Genomic DNA, 19,074 nt, shown 5'->3' with positions numbered 1-19,074 from the left:
TTCTTAAAAAATAATACTAAGGATTTTTCTTAGTTTCTAATGTTAGGTCTGTTTTTGTTACCTTTTTCACATCAGTTCTTGTTTATTAACTCTTTAAAAAAACAACCCTGCCTCTCAGAATATTTTTTTGGGTACGTTTATAGACAGAGATTTTCCCTCTAGGTTTTTAATCCAATACTTTAAAGAGCTGTAAGAGTGTTTATTTTACTGGACATGGAATAAATATACTTCTGCTTAAAGATTAATATATGTTTTAAAAGTTATAAATTATGGAATATGTTGCTTATTATATACCTTAAATCTTCAAGGAATATATTTAGTTTGACCATAATAAAAATAAAATGAAAAATATTGATTCGTTATTTATCATGTTTAATTCTGCAGTGCTGTAATGAAATACTAAAATAGTCTCATTCTACACAAGAAAAGGCTTTGGCCTTTTGTTTGAGTATATATTTTTATCAAATAAAGTTCACAATCTCTCAAACTGAGGGATTTGAGGTATTAACATGAGAAAAATTTGCAGATTTTAAATACATATTACAATACTTCTTTAGGTCTGTTGCTAAAATGGACAAAATTCAGCCCTGTTCCAAATAGTCACTTGAATGAGAATTTAATGTCAACATGTTCAGAAGTAGCCCTTGAAATTAAAGTAATTTCAGACTTGTGTAATAAGAGTATTCCTCCAGAAAAGCTTAATCAACATCTGGAAATGGACATTTAATTATGAAAGCACCAATACTTGAAAAAGTGTTTTTGGTTTTAAGCAAGTGCTTTGCTGAATTCTATCTACAAATAAAAATATCCAAATGGTAATAACTGTGGAAAAACTTCATGGAAGTATTTCTCTAAAAAGGCTACATTTTTTTAGCTATTTAAACATACTAAGGAAATGTAGCATTACTTTCCCGTCTACCTTTGTTGGATTTTTCTATATGGAAAGGAAGGGTTATGAAAACAAATTTTTTTGATAAATGGATCCTTAAATTATTCTCCCCGCCCCCCCCAAAAAAACCAACTATTGATGGCTCACTTAGAATAGCCACACTTAGGTCAATGGGATAATTTCAGAGAATTATATCTGGGTTGTCACCCTTGTGATTATATATTGGGATACTTTATTTACTCTCCTATATTTACTATATTAGGGGGGATGCGGGTGAGTTTAACCACAGAGCCTAGGACTTGCCGATGAGAAGGTCGGCAGTTTGAATCCCTTCGACAGGGTGAGCTCCCATTGCTCCTGCCCACCTAGCAGTTCGAAAGCACGCCAAAGTGCAAGTAGATAAATAGGTACCGCTCTGGTGGGAAGGTAAACGGCATTTCCGTGCACTGCTCTGGTTTGCCAGAAGCGGCTTAGTCATGCTGGCCACATGACCCGGAATCTCCCTTGGCCAGTAAAGCGAGATGAGCACCGCAACCCCAGAGTCGGTAACGACTGGACCTAATGGTCAGGGGTCCCTTGACCTTTTATTTACTAGGGCAGTGCACATGATCTTTCCAGATCCCAAACCAAATTCAAGTTGAACTGGGATGCAGCTGGATTGGATTGAGGCAGCCCCAGGTCAGGTCAGGTCCACCTGGAATGATCTGGGAGTGTCAAGGGCGGCAGTCTAGCAGCAAGACCAGGGGCAGATGTGCAGGCAACCTGCATGTGTTATTCTCTCTCCCCCCCCCCCCACGCGAAGACCATGCTTAATCAGGGTTTTTAGACCTAATAAAATGCTGTGTACAGACCTGGATTGGTAGGGGTCCAGATCAGAGTTGGTTCAATCCCAGGTCAGATCAGGGCTGCTCCAAAGCAAATATTTATCTCTCTTGCATTACACAGCTTTCCAAATTATTGTAGTAATTCCTGGATTCAGAAGTGGGATATCCAAATAAATTGCATTTAGCAACATGGTCAAAACTCTGAACCCAGCAACTTTGATTCCAAACTAGTTCCATGTATTGATTTAGACCACAACTTCAATGAAATTGTTTCAGACAGTTTTTCTGTAACTTTAGCACCATGTCTGTATCCTGATTTGAGGGTTAGAGCAGGCATAGGCAAACTCAGCCCTCCAGATGTTTTGGAACTACAACTCCCATCATCCCTGACCACTGGTCCTGTTAGCTAGGGATCATGGGAGTTGTAGTCCCAAAACATCTGGAGGGCCGAGTTTGCCTATGCCTGGGTTAGAGACACAAAATATTGTTTTTTAAGAGCTGAAAGTGGTTCTCCCACAGTTATGTTTGATTCAGAAGATCTTTCGGGTTTCTAAAATTACAAACTTTTCAAACCTGTTTATCAGCGCCATAGGAAGGCGTATATCATCATAGGTAACAAAGCCTTTACCATGTTTCTCTGGAAGTGTGTTTTTATATCTTCTTCAACCCTAACCCATTGCCATTAGCAGCTGGTATGTGCCTATAGTCCTCTGTAACATTGTTTACATTTTCTTGCCTATTAGGGTAAAATAAACGTGCATTTCTTTTTCCTACAGTGGTAACTAGTTCATCAGTACTGAAACCTTGTATAGAGCTGAACCTTACTGTAATAGTCTGGGCTGTAGTGTCATATACAGGTAACTCGCAGCTTACGTGCATTTAACTTGTGCGCATTCAACTTTACACTCTTGGCAAATAAAAACAAATAAATAAAAAGGGGTCATCTGGGGGGGGGGGCTTTGGCAATTCCACTCGCCATTGCACTCAATGTGTTTTGACTATATGTGATTTTTGGCTTTATGTGTTATTCCTGGAACTTAACCCCCGTGTAAGTTAAGAGTTGCCTGTATTCTTATCTCAAAGATTTTTGTATGGCTTAACTTGACCTGTGAAGGAACACTATCAAGATAAGCACTCCATGAGGTCCTTAACCATTTTACCACTTTCTATCATGAAGAAACTATCTAAATTATAGGCCTCCTATGGTGATATCATTTATTTTTAAAGGACCACTGTTGTCAATAGAACTAAATCTGCTTCTAATTGCAGTATTGGCACTTATATGGTAAACAAATGCCTACATGTGAATGTTGCTAGTTCTTTTTATAGCTCTTGAACCTGATTGTGTGGACTGCACCAAGTTCTTGTTTTTGTGTTTTACATTTTAATTTAGTTTTGCATTTCATAGCACTTTGTTGGTTATACATACTGCCAATTACCTTTCAGCTGTATGTGAACTGGTTGCTAATTTATTTTATCCCCTTCCTACAGCCAAAGGTCAAATCTAAATGGCTTGAGGGACGTTTCAAAAGGCCTAATTTTCTTGATAGTATTCCTAGCTATTCTGGGGCTTCTTTAAAAGGGCAACTGGAGTAGCCATCACCAATATGCAGAAAGGACTGTAACTTAACTTCTATTGACATTGCTTCTGATCTCAAACTAAAGATATATACAAATTTCATTAAAAAGGTCTGTTTTTATAATTATTTATATATTGTAAGCATTATACTGGTTTAATACATCTGTGCTGAATTTTAAGTAGCAATCCAATTAACTTTTTTAGGACTGAGAAATCCTGTTTTCAGAATCCCTTCTTTTAATGTAATGTTGCTGCTTTGTATTACTTTTCTACTGTATGTTTTCTTTACCTAGATCTTTATTAAGAAAATTTGGAGTAAAATAAACATGTTCTTTCGAGTGATTCTGTCTCATGGGAGTCTTATATGAAATAGGCTGCCAGTGCTCCAGTTCTCATTAGGTGGCAGTAAGACCCTGCAATATCAGAGGAACTTATCACTAGTTTAATGTGTTGTAGCATTGGGGATAGATAAATTTTGTATTTTCATGCTGTGAACTGCCCTGAGATCTTTGGCTGAAGAGTGGTATAGAAATTTAAATTTAAGAAGCGTCACAGTTGTATGCAGGAGTTCTTCCAGGGCCACCTGCCCTGTCCTTTCCGCCCCTTCCCCCTCTGCCACTGCAGTTCCTCCTTCCCCTTGCAGTAGTTTTCCCTGTTGCCCTGCCTGTGTAGTTGCTTAAAGGCGCACTCTGATTCTTGGGATCAATAGCTAGGCCAGCATAGTCTCCTTCCCCACTCTTGGCCCCCATGTTTATAATGGAAGCAGCCCAGGCAACTGATGCTGAGATCTCATTAAAATCCAGCTGTGCAGTGGAATTAAACAGCATTTTTTCCTTAGCACTTAAAATTCCAAGCAATTGTTTTACTGTTAAGCTAAGCAGCAGCTTAGATGGGCACCCTGGGCTCCATACTGGGGTGTCAGAGAGCCAGGGCACTTCATCCCCTCCCTCTGTTCTCCTGTGGCTGCTTTCAGGATGAGAAAATTAGCTTTTGAGATTCTTGGCAAATAATTGTGGCTCCAGAGCTCAAACTTCCCTGCTTTAGTTGGACAACCAGAAACCTGATAAAATGATCTGCTACAGGCATGTGAGGTCCTTCCAGGGATGTTCTGGGTTTAGTGTAAGCTTAACCCAAGTATTTTTGGTTATTTTAAACCTACCTTCTAGCCATATGTCACACCTGCCCCTTTACGTTTGATATCTTAGCAGGTACTGTTGTACTACAGACCCATAAGGGGGGGGGGAGGTGCTGATGTGCATCTTTTCCTATTATGTAAACATGCTGCATGGAGTTGACTGGAGAATGCACAGAATACTTTCAGAAAGCATTTTTCGCACAGAAGATGCACGATGAGAAAAAAATGTGATTTTTTTACATAATCTCAGCAACCCAAACAGTAAGCATAAAACAATATACAAATACTTAGAAGTTACAATCTATCACTTATATAGTAAGCATACAGCATCCATGCTTTTCTGCTGTTTTCTTGTTATTATAGGTGCCAAAATCATACCAGACCATACATTTATATAACAGTCTGACCTTTAGCCTCCTTCAGTTTGTCAGTCAGCTTTTCTGTTATTGCCAAACTTTTTGCAAGCCAAGGCGGCTCCCTTTAGCCTTTCCCAAAACCTGGCCACCTTTTGAGGAGCTGCTATCGAAAAAAGCCCTATCAATTCTTTATTTTTTAGGTCTGTATTTTGTCAAAGCTGTAACATTTCTGTTTTGGGTCTTGTACATTGTTATGCAGCGTCAAACCACTTGCCTCAACTGTCAGTCAAAGAGGACCCAAACATTAACCCACATGGTCTATGTGCGAATATTCAGACACACACCTGACCAATTTTTAGGGAAATGCCTTTTGCTTAGCAGTTATACCTGTGTGGGGTCTTGGCTCACCATCTTTAAATAAGGCCAATCAATTTATCTGTGAACTTCAACAACACTTTGTGGGGTTGGGGGGGGCATTATTCAAGTAATATTTCTAAGGGTCTTACCAAAGAATATGCCCTAAAACTCTACGATTTTGGCCTGCCTCGAAACCTTGACAGCAAAGGGCTCATGAGCCCCAGAGATGCGCCGCAAGGCTGCGCGCGCAGACTGAAATCGGACCTGACATCTGAGATGGTTTCCCATTGTCCAGGCCGCTGGACGGCCACTTCCGCAGGCTTGGCCGGAGCAAAGGTGGGCGCGACGGCAGCCCGCTGCTGCGCCTTTAAGGGCTGTGAGGTGCCGGCTGGGAAGGGCCGCCGAGGGATCAGGAGCCGCCGCCGCTGCTGCTGCTGCTGCCCGGTCCGCGTGAGAGGGGACCCTTCTCCTCCTCGCAGGCGGCGGGGCAGCTTAGCTGAGAGCCGGACGACAATTCCCTCAGCGCCCGGAGGCGGGACAGCTGCCGAGCCCTGAGGAGCCGCTCGCGCACGTCGCGCAGGGCTGCCCGGAGAGGAGCCGAGCGAGGGCAGGATGCGGCTGCTGGCTCCTCCGCTTCCCGGGGCCGCGGAGCGCGCTTGGTTGGCGGCGCTTCTGAAGGCTTCTCCTCGCCCTCCGCTTCCCGGCCGGCGGCTGCGGTGGCTGCGCGCGTGTGGCGCTGCTTGAAGGCTCGGCTGGGCAGGTCCTGCCCTGTGACGCGCGCTCCTCCTCCTCCTCCTCCTCCTGGCGTCCCGCTCGCTGCTGGCTCCTTCTCTCTCGCGGAGGGAGGCGAATGTCCTTCGCGAGCCCTTCCGTCTCCGGGGCTGCTCGCTCTCGCCCCTCCGGAGAGGCGGCGATTCTCCTTCTTCTCCCTCCTCCTCGTGGGCCGGCGGTGGCGCGGAGGAGCCCGATGCCTTGAGGCGCGCGGGGAGGCGGGGAGGGATCCCGCTGCCATGTGAGGAGGCTCCCCTCATTATGGTCAGTCATGTCTTGGCTGGCTTACTGGCTGGGCGAGCTGCAGCGCCTCTCGCTGCTCTCCTTGTTCGCGGCCGCCTTGACCGTGCTCGCCGTCTACCTGGTGCAGTGGGGCCTGGGCGCGCTGCGGCAAGGCGCCCGGAGGCAGCCCTCGCCGGCGCCGGAGCCACTTCTGCCCCAGGACGAGGGTCCCCTCTTCGCCTGGCTGCTGTCTCTGAGCAGCTGGAGGAGCCAGTGGCAGAAAGCCTGGATAGCGGCGCTGAACCGGGAAGCCAAAGCAAGGGAGGTAAGACAAAGAATGGAGGCGAGCTCTGCGTGATTCCGGCTCCGTGGGGAGCTGGGCTCGCCATCCCATTCCCTGCAATTCCTTCTCGCCTCGCTGGTCGCGATCTTGCCTCGCCAAACTGTGTCCTATAGACCTGCAACTCGGGGGAAGAGGACTTCGTGCACCTGAGGAAGCGCACCGTGGTCCAGCGAAGCTTCCGCCATCGTCATACTTTAGTTAGTCTTGGAGGTGCCACAACAAAAGTGCGTGCTGTTTTTGCTGCAAACAGACTACAGGGGATACGCGAAGGCGCTCTGCAGTCTGGAATTGAGCAACGACAAATAATGTTTACTGGGGGGGGGGGCCAGAGAACTTGCACTCAAGTCACGGTGCCATGAGAATTGCACCGTAAAAGCTGCTCGATTCTTAAGTGTTGTGGGTTGCACTGGTTGCACCGAGAGCAGGCGATTTTCGTTGACCACACACGGGCAGGACCTTTCAGCTTTGCGTAGGGACTTGATGTCAACAGAGTGTGGTTGATAAGCGGCCAAACATAAATGAATTGGGGCTGTACAGTTCCTTAAAATCAGGGAGACTTTGTGTGGAGTGATCAGTGTAATTTTGTTTAACCTGAAATCTAAAATTTGAAAAAAGGGATCTTTTCCTCCTTGCTACCAAACAACTATTTGCAAGTAGGTTATGTATAAACTCTCTGGGTTTTCTTGAATTTCTGGAAAATGGAGCAATTCCTTCACTATTGTTTGTGACTTTATCCCTTAAAACTCCCATCCCAAGAGTTCATTCATTCAGCAATCCTTTTCTCCCACCTATGGGCATAGACAAGATTTATTTTAAGGAGTGGACAGGCTTTTAGTTAGTTAGGGGAGACAGAACTGAGTTATCTGTGATGAAATTGGTCAGTTAAGTATTTTTTTATTTACTTACCGTACTTGATTTAGGGGGGCAGCTGCCCCCCAGGAGCTCTCTTTATTATTATTATTATTATTATTATTATTATTATTATTGCTATTACGTTTTTGTTTCATGAAATTTATATAAAATATAAATCAAAGCGGTTGTGCCGTGCACAGTCATCTAGCCCATTGGTCTGCAACTGGTAGGTCACGACCCGCTTGTGGATCATGGCCTGAGCCAAGGTGGGTTGCAAAAGGAGCACTACCACCAGAGGCATACCTAGGGTCCCTTATTGGCGCCCGCCCCTGAAAAATCACTTTACTGCACCCCTTTGTGTGAAGGGTGGGAAGCTTCTCCTGCATTTCAGTGCTTCGCCACACACACATATACACTCTGTAGCTTGATAGGTGATTTTTGCTCAAGTGCCCCCCCAGGCCTGCAACCCCGATGAAGGCCAGTTTCACCAACCCTTAGGCATGCCTCTGACTAGCACCCTGCAATTATATGTATGGTGAAAGGTTAAGAATTGTGTCCCCAAATGCATGTTTGGTTTAAAACTGGGTCCTGGGTCAGGAAAGGTTAATGATACCTGACCTAGCACGTTGCTTGTCTGTATTACATTAGATCTTAATAACTTTAAATCAAAAACAAAAAACCCCTGCAAACTGAACTGTAAATTGTGAGGGGGTCAAAGGCTAGGAAGCAAGCACACTGTAGGAAAGCTGATAGGAAAGTAACAATGCCTTGCATCCGTACATCCTTTCCAAGAAAGCAACTGCATCCTTTTTCTTTTGATGAGTTCACTGCCTGGCAGTGCAATGTGTTTTTACTCTCTCACTGAGCCGTCCAACTCAAAACAATGCTGTCATCAGGAAGCCAGTGAAACTCTGATTTGCTGCTTCTGCTTCATCACAGACTTGAGAAGAATGTTAATGTAACAACTGAGCATACGCAACATATAATAAGCAGTTTGTAGTTAAATGTGACTTCATTGCTAATGTTGCAAGTTCAAGAGATTATACACACACACACACAGGCTTGAAATCCTAAATTTTTAGCAATGCAGATGACGACTAAATTCTCCATCTTTCCATGAAGGGGTGTGCTAGCTTTTATTTATTTTACTTATTTGTTACTTGACAAATGTGAACAGCTCATTAAAATCACATCATATGTGACTGAAAGTGCAAAAGAGAAAGGTAAATGTACCCAGTCTTAAGTGACCATGACTATTTAAAAACAAGTTTTTATTAAAGATTTTTTGGGGGTTACAAAAGTGCATACAGTGTCTCTGCTTTCGGTTCATAGTGTCCTTCCTACAAATCAGTTAATTTTTTTTGCACATTTTAAATTCTTGTGAATTGTCATGAGCCAGTGGAGCAGCCGTAGCTTGAGTGTAGGACCGAGAACAGAAAGTCTCAGCTGTTCAGCAAGCTTTCCATTGGCCACAGTTTAAGAACATCTGCAGTAGAGCTTTCAGCAGTGCTTAAAGTTTACTTGTGTTCAACAGGAGTTGTGTTCCTTTCCCCTGCCAATGATTGATCGCTTATTTTTCTATGCCACTTTTCATTCAAATGAATCCCAAAGCTGCTTATAAATAACAATTACATGATAGAACATCACAAATACAGCATGAATCACCAGCAAAACAATTATAAATTATCAATCAAACAATTGTGATCTATGAAACACTATTAACAAAACAAGCTAAACATCACAATTACCACCAAAATCATATTATAGGATCCACAAAGTGCTACAGCCTTCATAATCTATAAAACAATAAGAACAACAGTAACAAAATAGCAACCAAAAATAAGCTAAGCACAGTTGAATTCATGCACACATTCTCCTTACCCCATGACTCAAGCTTTCATGTATATTATAATAAACTGAAAGTATGAGCATGTAGTTTACCTCACACACACACACCAGCTACAGCTGGTAATGTCACTTTAATAAAAAACCATACCCCTGCATTCAGGTACACATATTTGTGTATATGACTCTCTAACAAAACAAAAAAACACATTGTGTTTTGCATAGTACTTGAACCTCAGAAAGCACAAATAAGGAACTGGGGCTATTCACCCCAATTTCATACTTGGGCCACCCCAAATCATGCAATTGCATTTCCAGGAGATTGTCTTGTATGAGACAACCCAAGCACTGTATCTGGTTCACTGCTGTTTTGTGTAAACTACTGGCAATTATTGTTACATGCCTAGCATTCTTGATAATATTTGTAGAAATGAATAAGGAATAATAATAATATTATAATAAGGAATAAGGAATATAACAATAATATTTGAGCAAACCCTAATCATGCACAGACACAACCCAAAGAGTGTCCTCAATGAGATGCAACATCCTACAAGATTGCCTTGGGCGAACTAGAATCTGTTGGCCTTAGCCCCTAATTTGCAATATAGAAATAATAGTGCCCTACCCTAAAGAGTCATTAGGAAGACTGGGGGAGTTAATGTGAATCCTTTGAACACTCTAAAGTGCTGCATAATGCTAAGTAACTTGTTGGTAAAATTACTCTGTTTAGTATTGTCAGTATGGGGTGGACATGGACTGCTTACAGGGGTTAGTTCTTAAAACTAAACTTATGTCCACCACAGTATTAAGTAGCCATTACTTGGTTTCTGTTTATACCAGTGTTTCCCAACCTTTTTTGGGCAAAGGCACACTTGTTTCATGAAAAAAATCTCGAGGCACACCACCATGCCAGATGGGGAAAGGTCACTTTTTACTTATGTAAAATAAAAAAATAAAAAATAGTAACAGCATAGAAGGTAATGGTTAGGCTAGCATCCCTCTTCCAAATATGCTAGGTTTTTATTTGCAGGGACTGTTCTACATGGGAAAGCATTCAGCACTGTCATTCTCCCATCTGCCATCTGAATTGGTACTATTCTGGGTCAACTTACTCTGCTGCATGTGTAGATGAAAATGGCACCAAGTGTGGGGGAGGGGGCAGAACAGGTTTCAGATACAGGATATTAAGCATACACGTACTTCAGATTGAACTGGTTGCTTGCTTTGCAAGTTTTCATTTCCCAAATGACTGCCTTGGCAAGCGCAATACCTACCAGGCTCAACGCCGGTCTCGCGCTGCCGCTTCCCGCGCTCTCAAGGACCCGGGAGGAGGAAGGCGTGAAGGGAATCCCAAAGGCGCGAAAACCTCACGCATGCGCAGGCCTTCCGCCTGCGACAGCCCAGTAGGCCGGCCGAAGCGAGCGGCGATGGGATGTGGGAGGGAGCTCGCTCGCCGCCCCGCGTGTGCCTATGTGGGGCACGTTACAGCCCCGTGACGTCAGCGCCACGCAGGCAGCCAGGCAGGCAGACGGCGAGAGCCCCGCGCTGGGCGGCCTCTCCTCGCCGCCGCCGCCGCCCCGCCTCTCGCCACCCAACTCGCCCGCCTCGCCCGCCTCCCTCCCACGGCACACCAGGCAACGTCTCGCGGCACACTAGTGTGCCGCGGAACACCGGTTGGGAAACACTGGTTTATACTGAAGTAATAATTAGGTGACACAATTAGGTGACGATCTTGTTTCCACATGATTTATGACACACATTACTTAGCAAGATAAATATAAGTTGCTTTTTGGCTCTTCTAATATAAGGAGTTGAGCTTCTCAGGCACCTAATTCAGATGAAATCAAGGAGCTGTTATAGCAAGCATATTTTCATACTTAATTGTAAAATATTTCTTCCTAAATTTAGTCCTTTTCTAGGACTTGAAATTTAGCTGAACATCCAGCTGTTTGGGGTTCTTTGGAATCTGTGAACTTCAATAATAACGTATACTCTGAAACCCATGCCAAACAGGGAACTAAGAACGTCAGAGCCTACTGGATCAGGCCAATGGCCCATCTAGTCTAGCATCCTGTTCTCACCATGTTCATCCAGATGACTGTGGGAAACTCTCAAGGAGGACTTGAGCTCAAGAGCCTTCTTCCTTCCTGTGTTTTCCAGCAACTGGAATTCAGAAGTGTTTCTGCCTTGGGCTATGGAAACTATTTCAAATAAATGTTACTTTTCTCCCCCAGGACTCCCGCTTGTTTACATTTGAAGAACATGCAGCTCCTCAGCCTCTAGAGCTTGTGGTACAACGTGTTGTAAGTGTGGTAAAGTCTGCTGATGAAAAGGTGAGCTTGCTTTACCTGATAGTTCCTTACTTTGTGGGTCTCTTGTCTCGTTTTCCCATCCCCACCAAAATGTATGCATTTGAATTTCTGAAATCTAGATCTGGGTGAAGGACAATTTTAGAATAATACATATCTGTCAGTGTAACAATTTGTTATTTTCTTTATTGGACTATCTTTGTCTGTCTCTGTCTGTCTTTTTCTTTTATGATCATTAATACACACAAATAAAGTGGTCTGTACTAAAAATGCAGTATGCCCCTATGCAACTGGATAATAACTTGCCCTCTTATAAACTGCATTCCATAAAATATAAGCTATACAAAGATAAAGACCAGGAATGGATAGGCTGCATTTTGTTTTTCTAAGAAGAATATGCATAGTGTTTTAGCATCTGATGTTGGAATAGAAGCCCTGTGAATACACAGAAAGCCCTAGTTAGAATCTGAAATAATAAAAACATTACATTTTAAGAACTCTGTCTTTGTTAGTAATATGCCAACCGACTTGGTTGTCAGGCTCCTGATGTGGTTTGCAGTCTACATAGTGTTTAATTTAACTGGTACTGCAAAATATTTTAGGACTGCTTTTTTGCAAGGATGTTCTCACTGGAGTGTATCTGAAATCACTCCAGTGAAGAAAATTATTCGCAAATCAGGCACAAGTATGCTAGGAATTGACATACCAGTGTCTCCATGAGAAGCAAACACGAGCACGAGTCCTTCTAGCTTCAAAATCTTTGAGAAAGTTGCAGAAGTACTCCTGTGAGCAAAGGTAATAATATCAAAACAGGAGTAAGGATCAAGGGTTCAATTTAATCCCTTGTAAACAAGCCTAGTCTGAGGTATGCCTTCATCTTGTAGGCTGGCCTTTCTGGATGGGGTTACACTTTTATCTCTCTGTTCCTGCTGTTCTTAGCTTAAGGCACACCCTGAACAAAGTTCACATAATATTGTCTGTAATTTCCAACTGTTGTGAACTGTGGGAGTGGCACTCTGCAGACTTTCACTTCATTGTTAAATACATGCTTTTTTCTAGCAGTGGGTGTGTCCTCTCAGTCACGTGCCTGTGAATATTGATAACAGAAAATCATACAGTAGCAATAATCCTCTTTTATAATTTTCTTGCTATGGCCAGGATTAGCTTATATTGACAAATGCAATGTGAAAACTTCTTCAGTAACAGCCTGAAGTAGCATAACTATTCATACATGCTGTGCCTTGTTAACCCATTTCTTTGTTGGAATACTTTACTGCTGATGAATAGCTACCTAGCACTAGTGAAATTAAGGAGATGTGGGCCTGATCAGTACAAGGAAGAAAGTTCACTAGAGCTGTCTTCAGGCATTTTGCTAGCTAACTCTTTCCTCAACAGGAGTGAACATTTGATCAGAACAGTGGCAGCCCCCTGTCACTGTCTCATCACTGCCTGTTAACATAAACACACTTGTCGAATGAGTACTTTAGAGCAGTGTTTTTCAACCACGGTTCCGCGGCACACTAGTGTGCCACGAGATGTTGCCTGGTGTGCCGCGAGATGTTGCCTGGAGGGAGGCGGGCGAGTCAGGCGGCGAGAGGCGGGGCGGCGGCGGCGAGGAGAGGCCGCCCAGCACGGGGCTCTCGCCGTCTGTCTGCCTGGCTGCCTGCGAGCTCGGCGGGCAGCACCTCCGTCCGCAGCACCCGCCTCGCGGCTCTCATTCCCTGCCCCTGCCGAAGCTCACCCAGCCAAGCCGCGCTCTCCTTCCTGCCTCGCTTTGCTTCCTCCTTCCCCCCCACCCCCAAAGCTTGGAGGTTCCCCGGCAAGGGGGAGGGAAAAAATTGAAACTTACACTTTCGTGCATCCCTCCCGGCGTGACGCTGCGCGCTGACGTCACGGGGCTGTAATGGTGGTGTGCCTCGAGATTTTTTTCATCAAACAAGTGTGCCTTTGCCCAAAAAAGGTTGGGAAACACTGCTTTAGAGACCTAGTTATGCTGTTTGATACATATATATTGAGCCCTCTCCCTGAGTTCCTTTCAGTAGATTCTACTCTAGACACTAAAAGAATATAAACCACTTAATTTGCTCCCTGAAAACATCACAGCTGGGGAAAATTGTAAGTGTTGCAATTTTAGGAACCATAATGACAATTTAAGGCTGGCACTAAGACCTACTGAGCCTAAAAGACTTCTTTAAGCTGATAAATAACGCCAGTGGAATCACAGTAAGGGGCTCCCTGCTTGCTGTTATACAGTCTGCCCTGAGAGTATTGTATGAGTTGGCTGTTGAGTGGAAAGTTGGATATTTACGGTCTTTTCTTTTCTGTAGCAAAATACAACGTTTATAAGGACTAGTAATGTAACAATATCACTATGCCCAGAAGTACTGTATGTGTTTATAGTTTTCGCTAACTATCAATTGCCCAATTTGCTACTTGTGATGTATCTCACAAAAAGTTTGGCTAAATTGTGCATCATGCTGGTAAATAAACAACCTGTTCCATGTTAGCTATGTAAAATTAGCACAGATCTCTTAATGACAGGATTAATGACTAGGGTTATGCCACTCAGCTTTTGAAAGTTAGCAGACAAGAAATAGTTAATAGGAATTGCAAGGCAAACCTGTTCTTGGGAAAGAGAATAGCTTGAGAGAGAAAGAGAAATATGTGCTTATAATAGCCTTTGCCATTATTACTTGCAAAGGTTGTGGGAAAGGAATCTGGGGCAGGGAGAAAATGCTATACTCTTGCAGGTAAGCCTAGAGGCGAATAGTGGTGGTTCATTGGTCTGGTCTTCAGCAGAAGCCAGACTAATAATGGTAATAAGAAAGCGTCTTCTTAATTTTGTCTGACCACCCTGAGCTAACCTTCACAAATCTCTCTGTGGCTGAAAAGCAAGCAAGTTAAATAATATATTTGTGTATTCTAATAGGATGTTGAAAATCTGTCAGGCACATGAATTTGCATTAGAGGCTGATTGTATTAATAACTAAACCACAAACAGTCAGGACATGATTTATAAATTTTAAAGCTATTGATTTCAGTTAAATGGCATGGCAGATAAAAAAGTGAGGGGCTTCTGCTTCTGCCTGTGTGAAGGCCCCCCCCCCCTCTAATGAAGCAGAGCAACTGGTCTGTTAAGAGCATGTTGCAGAAAATAACTGAACTAAGTTCCCTAACTTAATATATCTTCCTGTTAAATTTCATTTTCTGGTTATTTCATTTGACACCCCTTGTCTCCCCACTACCATACATATACACATACATTCAAAATTCCATAGAAACTTGAGGGTGTCAGTTGTGGAGGAAAGGAAAATGAAATGGGTGGGGAGAGAGTAGGAACTGACCTGCTGAAGCCCCAAACAGCTTGTATCCTGGTTGGGGAGGAAACTCCCTGAACTATCCAGGGCAGTTTCAGGAGGGAGGGAAGAAAAAAACGCCCACCTATTCCCTTTCCCTAGAAACTTCTTCATTCTCCAGTACAGTGCAAGGCAGGGTGGGGTGATTGGACTCAGGGCTAGCTCTACGTAGGAGGAAAAGGTGTCAGGAATAGGGAAAGGAAAAAAAAATCTCTACTCCTCTCTCTCCCCTCCCCTATAAATCCCAAATACTTGCTGGAACCTTGAATGCTCTTGTCAGCAGCTGGGCATATAATGCACCATTTTGAGTTGCAGCTCCTCACTTCTTTGTTCTATTTCTGTCTTTAGAAGAATATAATTTTGGTTCTAAAATTAGACTTTTTGATACAATGGACAGTATTATATGCCAGTTGTATTCACCTGAGGAGGTGGGGGAGAGGCCTCCTTTAATTTTAGACTACATGCGTTGCCACAATGAAGGCTTGAACTCTACTGTCAGTGAGTGACAGTCAATTATATAAATGCACATAATAGCGTCCTATATAAATGTGTGTATGCAGTCTCTAAAGCTAAGTTTTACTTTTATTCCAGGTGGTCTCTTGTAATGTAATTGGAAATGCCTTTCATTTTATTGTCAGTATGCCCAATCCTTCTTCTGTTTCTTCATCTGTTACTTCGGAATGTCAGTCTTACAGTGTAAAACTGTCTCCACTTCATTTGCAGGTAATTTTTGAATTTGTTTTGTTAAATTTTACCTATAGTTTTATTTATTTCTATTATTAGGTTAGCCCAGATAGTCTAGTAAGTGGAACTTTTGAAAATGTCTTCCTCGCATTTAATATTGACTGCATTTGAAGAATTCTGCTAACCATGGTTTAGATGTGTAGGCTCAACCATTCCTCCCCTCCTTGCATGCAAAGCTTAAGTCATTACTTCCTTATTGAATCAAACCATAGTTTTCCAGTACATCTGAACTGAAAAACTGCAGTTTTTCCTCAGAACCAGGATTCTAAATATAAACAGATATGGAGACATTATGAAATGTTGTGTTCCTAATATGCAGTTAGTGACTGCTATGGCTCAGCTTTTAGCAGGCGTGAATTAAAAATGATGCCAGGTTAAACTGATCTGATTGTATATGATTATCAATGAATTATGTGGGTGACTAGGCTCCCTTTGTGCCTATGGAAGGCAAAAAAAATCTACAAGCATAAAATATTCAGATTCTGACAATGGGAAATTCCCGGTACTTGCTTGATGAATTGCAACCATTGTGAATTGCTGGAAGAACTAGTAGAATTAGGGTACAAGATCTGTTAATGGACAAAACTAAAATGGTAATGATGTTGTATTTACAGCTGAAACTTTCAATGAAATCCAAAGAGGAAGACATTCAGGTCAAGTGGTCTTTCATCTGGACCTCAGAAACAAACACTGAAATTAAGCCTACTAAAGTACAGGAGGTAAGTCTGTTAGCATTTGCTTGTGTCTAGCACGATTTCCATCAAAACTACATGTTAAATTAGTGGTTATGTTTCCAGTAGCTTATACAAATTTGATTCTAACTTTTTAAATAATCACTAATACCTTGATCTGACACCTAGAAGGACTTGCTTCCAAGGCAGATTATTTAGGAGCAGGATGTATAGCTGCAATCCATGGCATACTGGTGTGGAAGCATGGCTCTTTGAAATGATTCAAATTAAATGTTTAGGTGTCGGTTTTGCATGAGTAATTACAAGCTTCCAATGCTCACCTTTAATAATAGTCTACAGATATTTTAATATTTGCCACACAGAGAACAGTGATTAACTCCACACACCCAACGAGACTTCTTTTACATTCCCCACCCCCTTTGAGGATTAGTTTCCTGCACCACATACCAAGCTTGGAAGACTTAAAAGCACTTTGTGGTGCAACGAAAAGGGCCGCTGTTTGCCCAAAATTGTGTACTGAGTGGATGCTATGGATGGCTTTCTCATCCTACAAGGGGACTTTTAAAGCTCTCTCTTCTAAAAGTCAAGGTTGAGAGACCCCATCTGAGCGGCAGCATTTATGGGGGTCATGCTATTAAAATATCAGATAGGAGGCAGGATTGGATTTAGCTTCTGTGTCTCCCGCTGAATATTCAGAACTAGAAAAGGGGCGCTAAAGCAAATACTGGTATTTAAGTTGTTGCAGCGCAGCTTTTGGGGGGTAAGAATAAGGAGGTTGTACATGACTGAAGTATTGAAGAACAGTGTGTGTTCAAAGGGTGTTGGCAACATGCATACATGACCTGTATCTTACCCTGGTCTTAGGTAAAGGTGATATTCTGTTGGTCCCGTGTCTTAGTCATTATCCACAGCTAAATGTTGCACATGGATCGGCATCTGCACAAAGGAATTGCTTTTTTAAAATAATGCAGAGAATTGTCAAGGTTGTTCAGAGTAAATGATGACTTCTCCTTAAATAGTCATAATGCAGCATTATGACCGCAGACCCTTCTTGGTGAGCAGTGTGGATCAGCAATTTTATTAATGACTTGTGGGGCCTTGCCAGGAAGTAAGCCAATCAGTGTGATCTCTTGCTTGGATCTTGGCTGTTTGAGACTTGGCTTTTGACAATGTTGCTCTAATTGAGTGCATCATGGCTTTACAAACTGCTCCGACTATTTCCCTTTGCTGTAAGTAAGAGCATAGGAAAGGAGCTTATGTCTACACATACTTCCATTTTCCTGATGCAACTTAAGCCCAGTGTTCCATGAGGAGAGAAGTGGAGCAAAAATCTGTTTTTGTTCAGTACAGTGCATGTAGAGCAATGTAGCTGTGGTGTCTTTCGAAAGTGAACCAAGCTTCTGAATTTTACAAGCAGTGCAATGTATCAATGTATTCTTCCTTTTTAGGACCAGACAGGTGGGGCATGTGCAGTATCAGAAACACTTAAAGGTCTGCTGCGGTATCTCATAAATTCAGCATCTCCCTCTGTGGTTCTGAGTACAAAACCTACAGATGTAAAGCCATTGCAGGTAATTATCTATTTTTATTTTAAAGTCTGTTTTTATTTGTCACCTCTGTGCCTCCATCTTCATTACTGCTGTGGTAAGTTATGACTCAGGGCTTTGGCTAAATCTATTTGTCCAATTCACACCTATGTATGACTGTTGGAAGTTAATTGATGTGAAGATAAATTGCTTGGAGTTTATCTAAAACAATCTTATTTGTTTTGCTTCCTTTTAATAGAATGTACAAAAAACAGGTGTTGTGCCTCAGGGCACCAGTCCTCCTAAACCTCCAAGGGCTCATGAACTAAAACTGCTGATGAAAAACATCAAAGCTACACTGACCAATCAAAACACTGCAGGTAAATAACTTGGTTTTCCTTCCCTTTGTCCCCATATTATAATCTCTTAATTCTGCAAAAAATAACAAGCAGTGGTCACAAATTATATCCCATAATTGCAGAGAAAGGCTTGGGTTTGGCCTCAGGGATACATAGTTTACTTGACTGGCTGAGATTTGGTTTATTCTTTTTCCTCTCTGAAGCGTCAGGATTTTGTATGTAGGGTGGAGAACTCTCACAAGGAGGTACATCGTATGGCATGCTAACACCTCAAACAAATTGCTTTCTTTTCTTTTGAGTTGCAGTTCCATGTGTGGACTCCAGGCCCTTAGGAGACATTTCTCAACACTCTTGCCAAAATAAAATTCCCAGAGTTGCTTCTGAGGTTAGGAAAGAACTTGCCTTGCACTCTGAACACTGGGTGGCCTATACCCCACTGGGAATCACCCCAGAGAGATGTGATCTTTCTCTTTTAAGTAGAGTGCACTCTTCATTGATCTCTGTAATATGGGCCTTCTATAATAATACTTCTTAAAAATATTATTTTTAACTTCAGTACAGAAAAATATTTCTCTCCAGCCATCCTTTTTCATACCTTACATTGCTCATATGGTGCTTCACCGATGACAGTGTTTTAGTAACTGAAACACTTTCTTCTGTTGTATTAACTAGAAGTGCCTTACACAACTCAAAACATCAGAACAGCCAAAAGGTATAGGTGGCATTACATTGTGTGTGCTGTGAACTGTGCAGCATGTTTACGAGAAGCTGACTTAAAAACTTGCCCATCAGGTTTTGTAAGGTTCTACAAGTCTATGCTTGCTTGTTTCCCTAACTTCAGGGCAGGACAGAGTTAAGGGCAGAGCTCTTCACCTTGCCTTTGCATACTGTTTTTAACTGATTGTTACCCCT

At 42.6% G+C, this 19,074-nt stretch overlaps 1 protein-coding gene across 1 annotated transcript in view; it reads left to right on the top strand.

Annotated features, from left to right (window-relative positions):
- The first annotated feature begins 6,100 nt into the window (after positions 1 to 6,100).
- The window catches only part of C2CD2 (C2 calcium dependent domain containing 2), a 27,260-nt gene continuing 14,286 nt past the window's right edge, over positions 6,101 to 19,074 (top strand). Inside the window, exons 1-6 of the mRNA XM_082221332.1 lie at positions 6,101 to 6,458; positions 11,411 to 11,509; positions 15,433 to 15,564; positions 16,200 to 16,304; positions 17,726 to 17,848; positions 18,063 to 18,183. Of these exons, the coding sequence (XP_082077458.1) occupies positions 6,183 to 6,458; positions 11,411 to 11,509; positions 15,433 to 15,564; positions 16,200 to 16,304; positions 17,726 to 17,848; positions 18,063 to 18,183 (856 nt within the window). The 5' untranslated portion in view covers positions 6,101 to 6,182. The remainder of the gene's footprint in view (positions 6,459 to 11,410; positions 11,510 to 15,432; positions 15,565 to 16,199; positions 16,305 to 17,725; positions 17,849 to 18,062; positions 18,184 to 19,074) is intronic.

The sequence above is a fragment of the Podarcis vaucheri genome (genome assembly GCF_965113315.1).
Source record: "Podarcis vaucheri genome assembly, chromosome: 4".
Taxonomy (NCBI): Eukaryota; Metazoa; Chordata; class Lepidosauria; order Squamata; family Lacertidae; genus Podarcis; species Podarcis vaucheri.
Note: the sequence above shows the minus strand (reverse complement) of the source record. Positions and strands in the feature narration are given on the sequence as shown.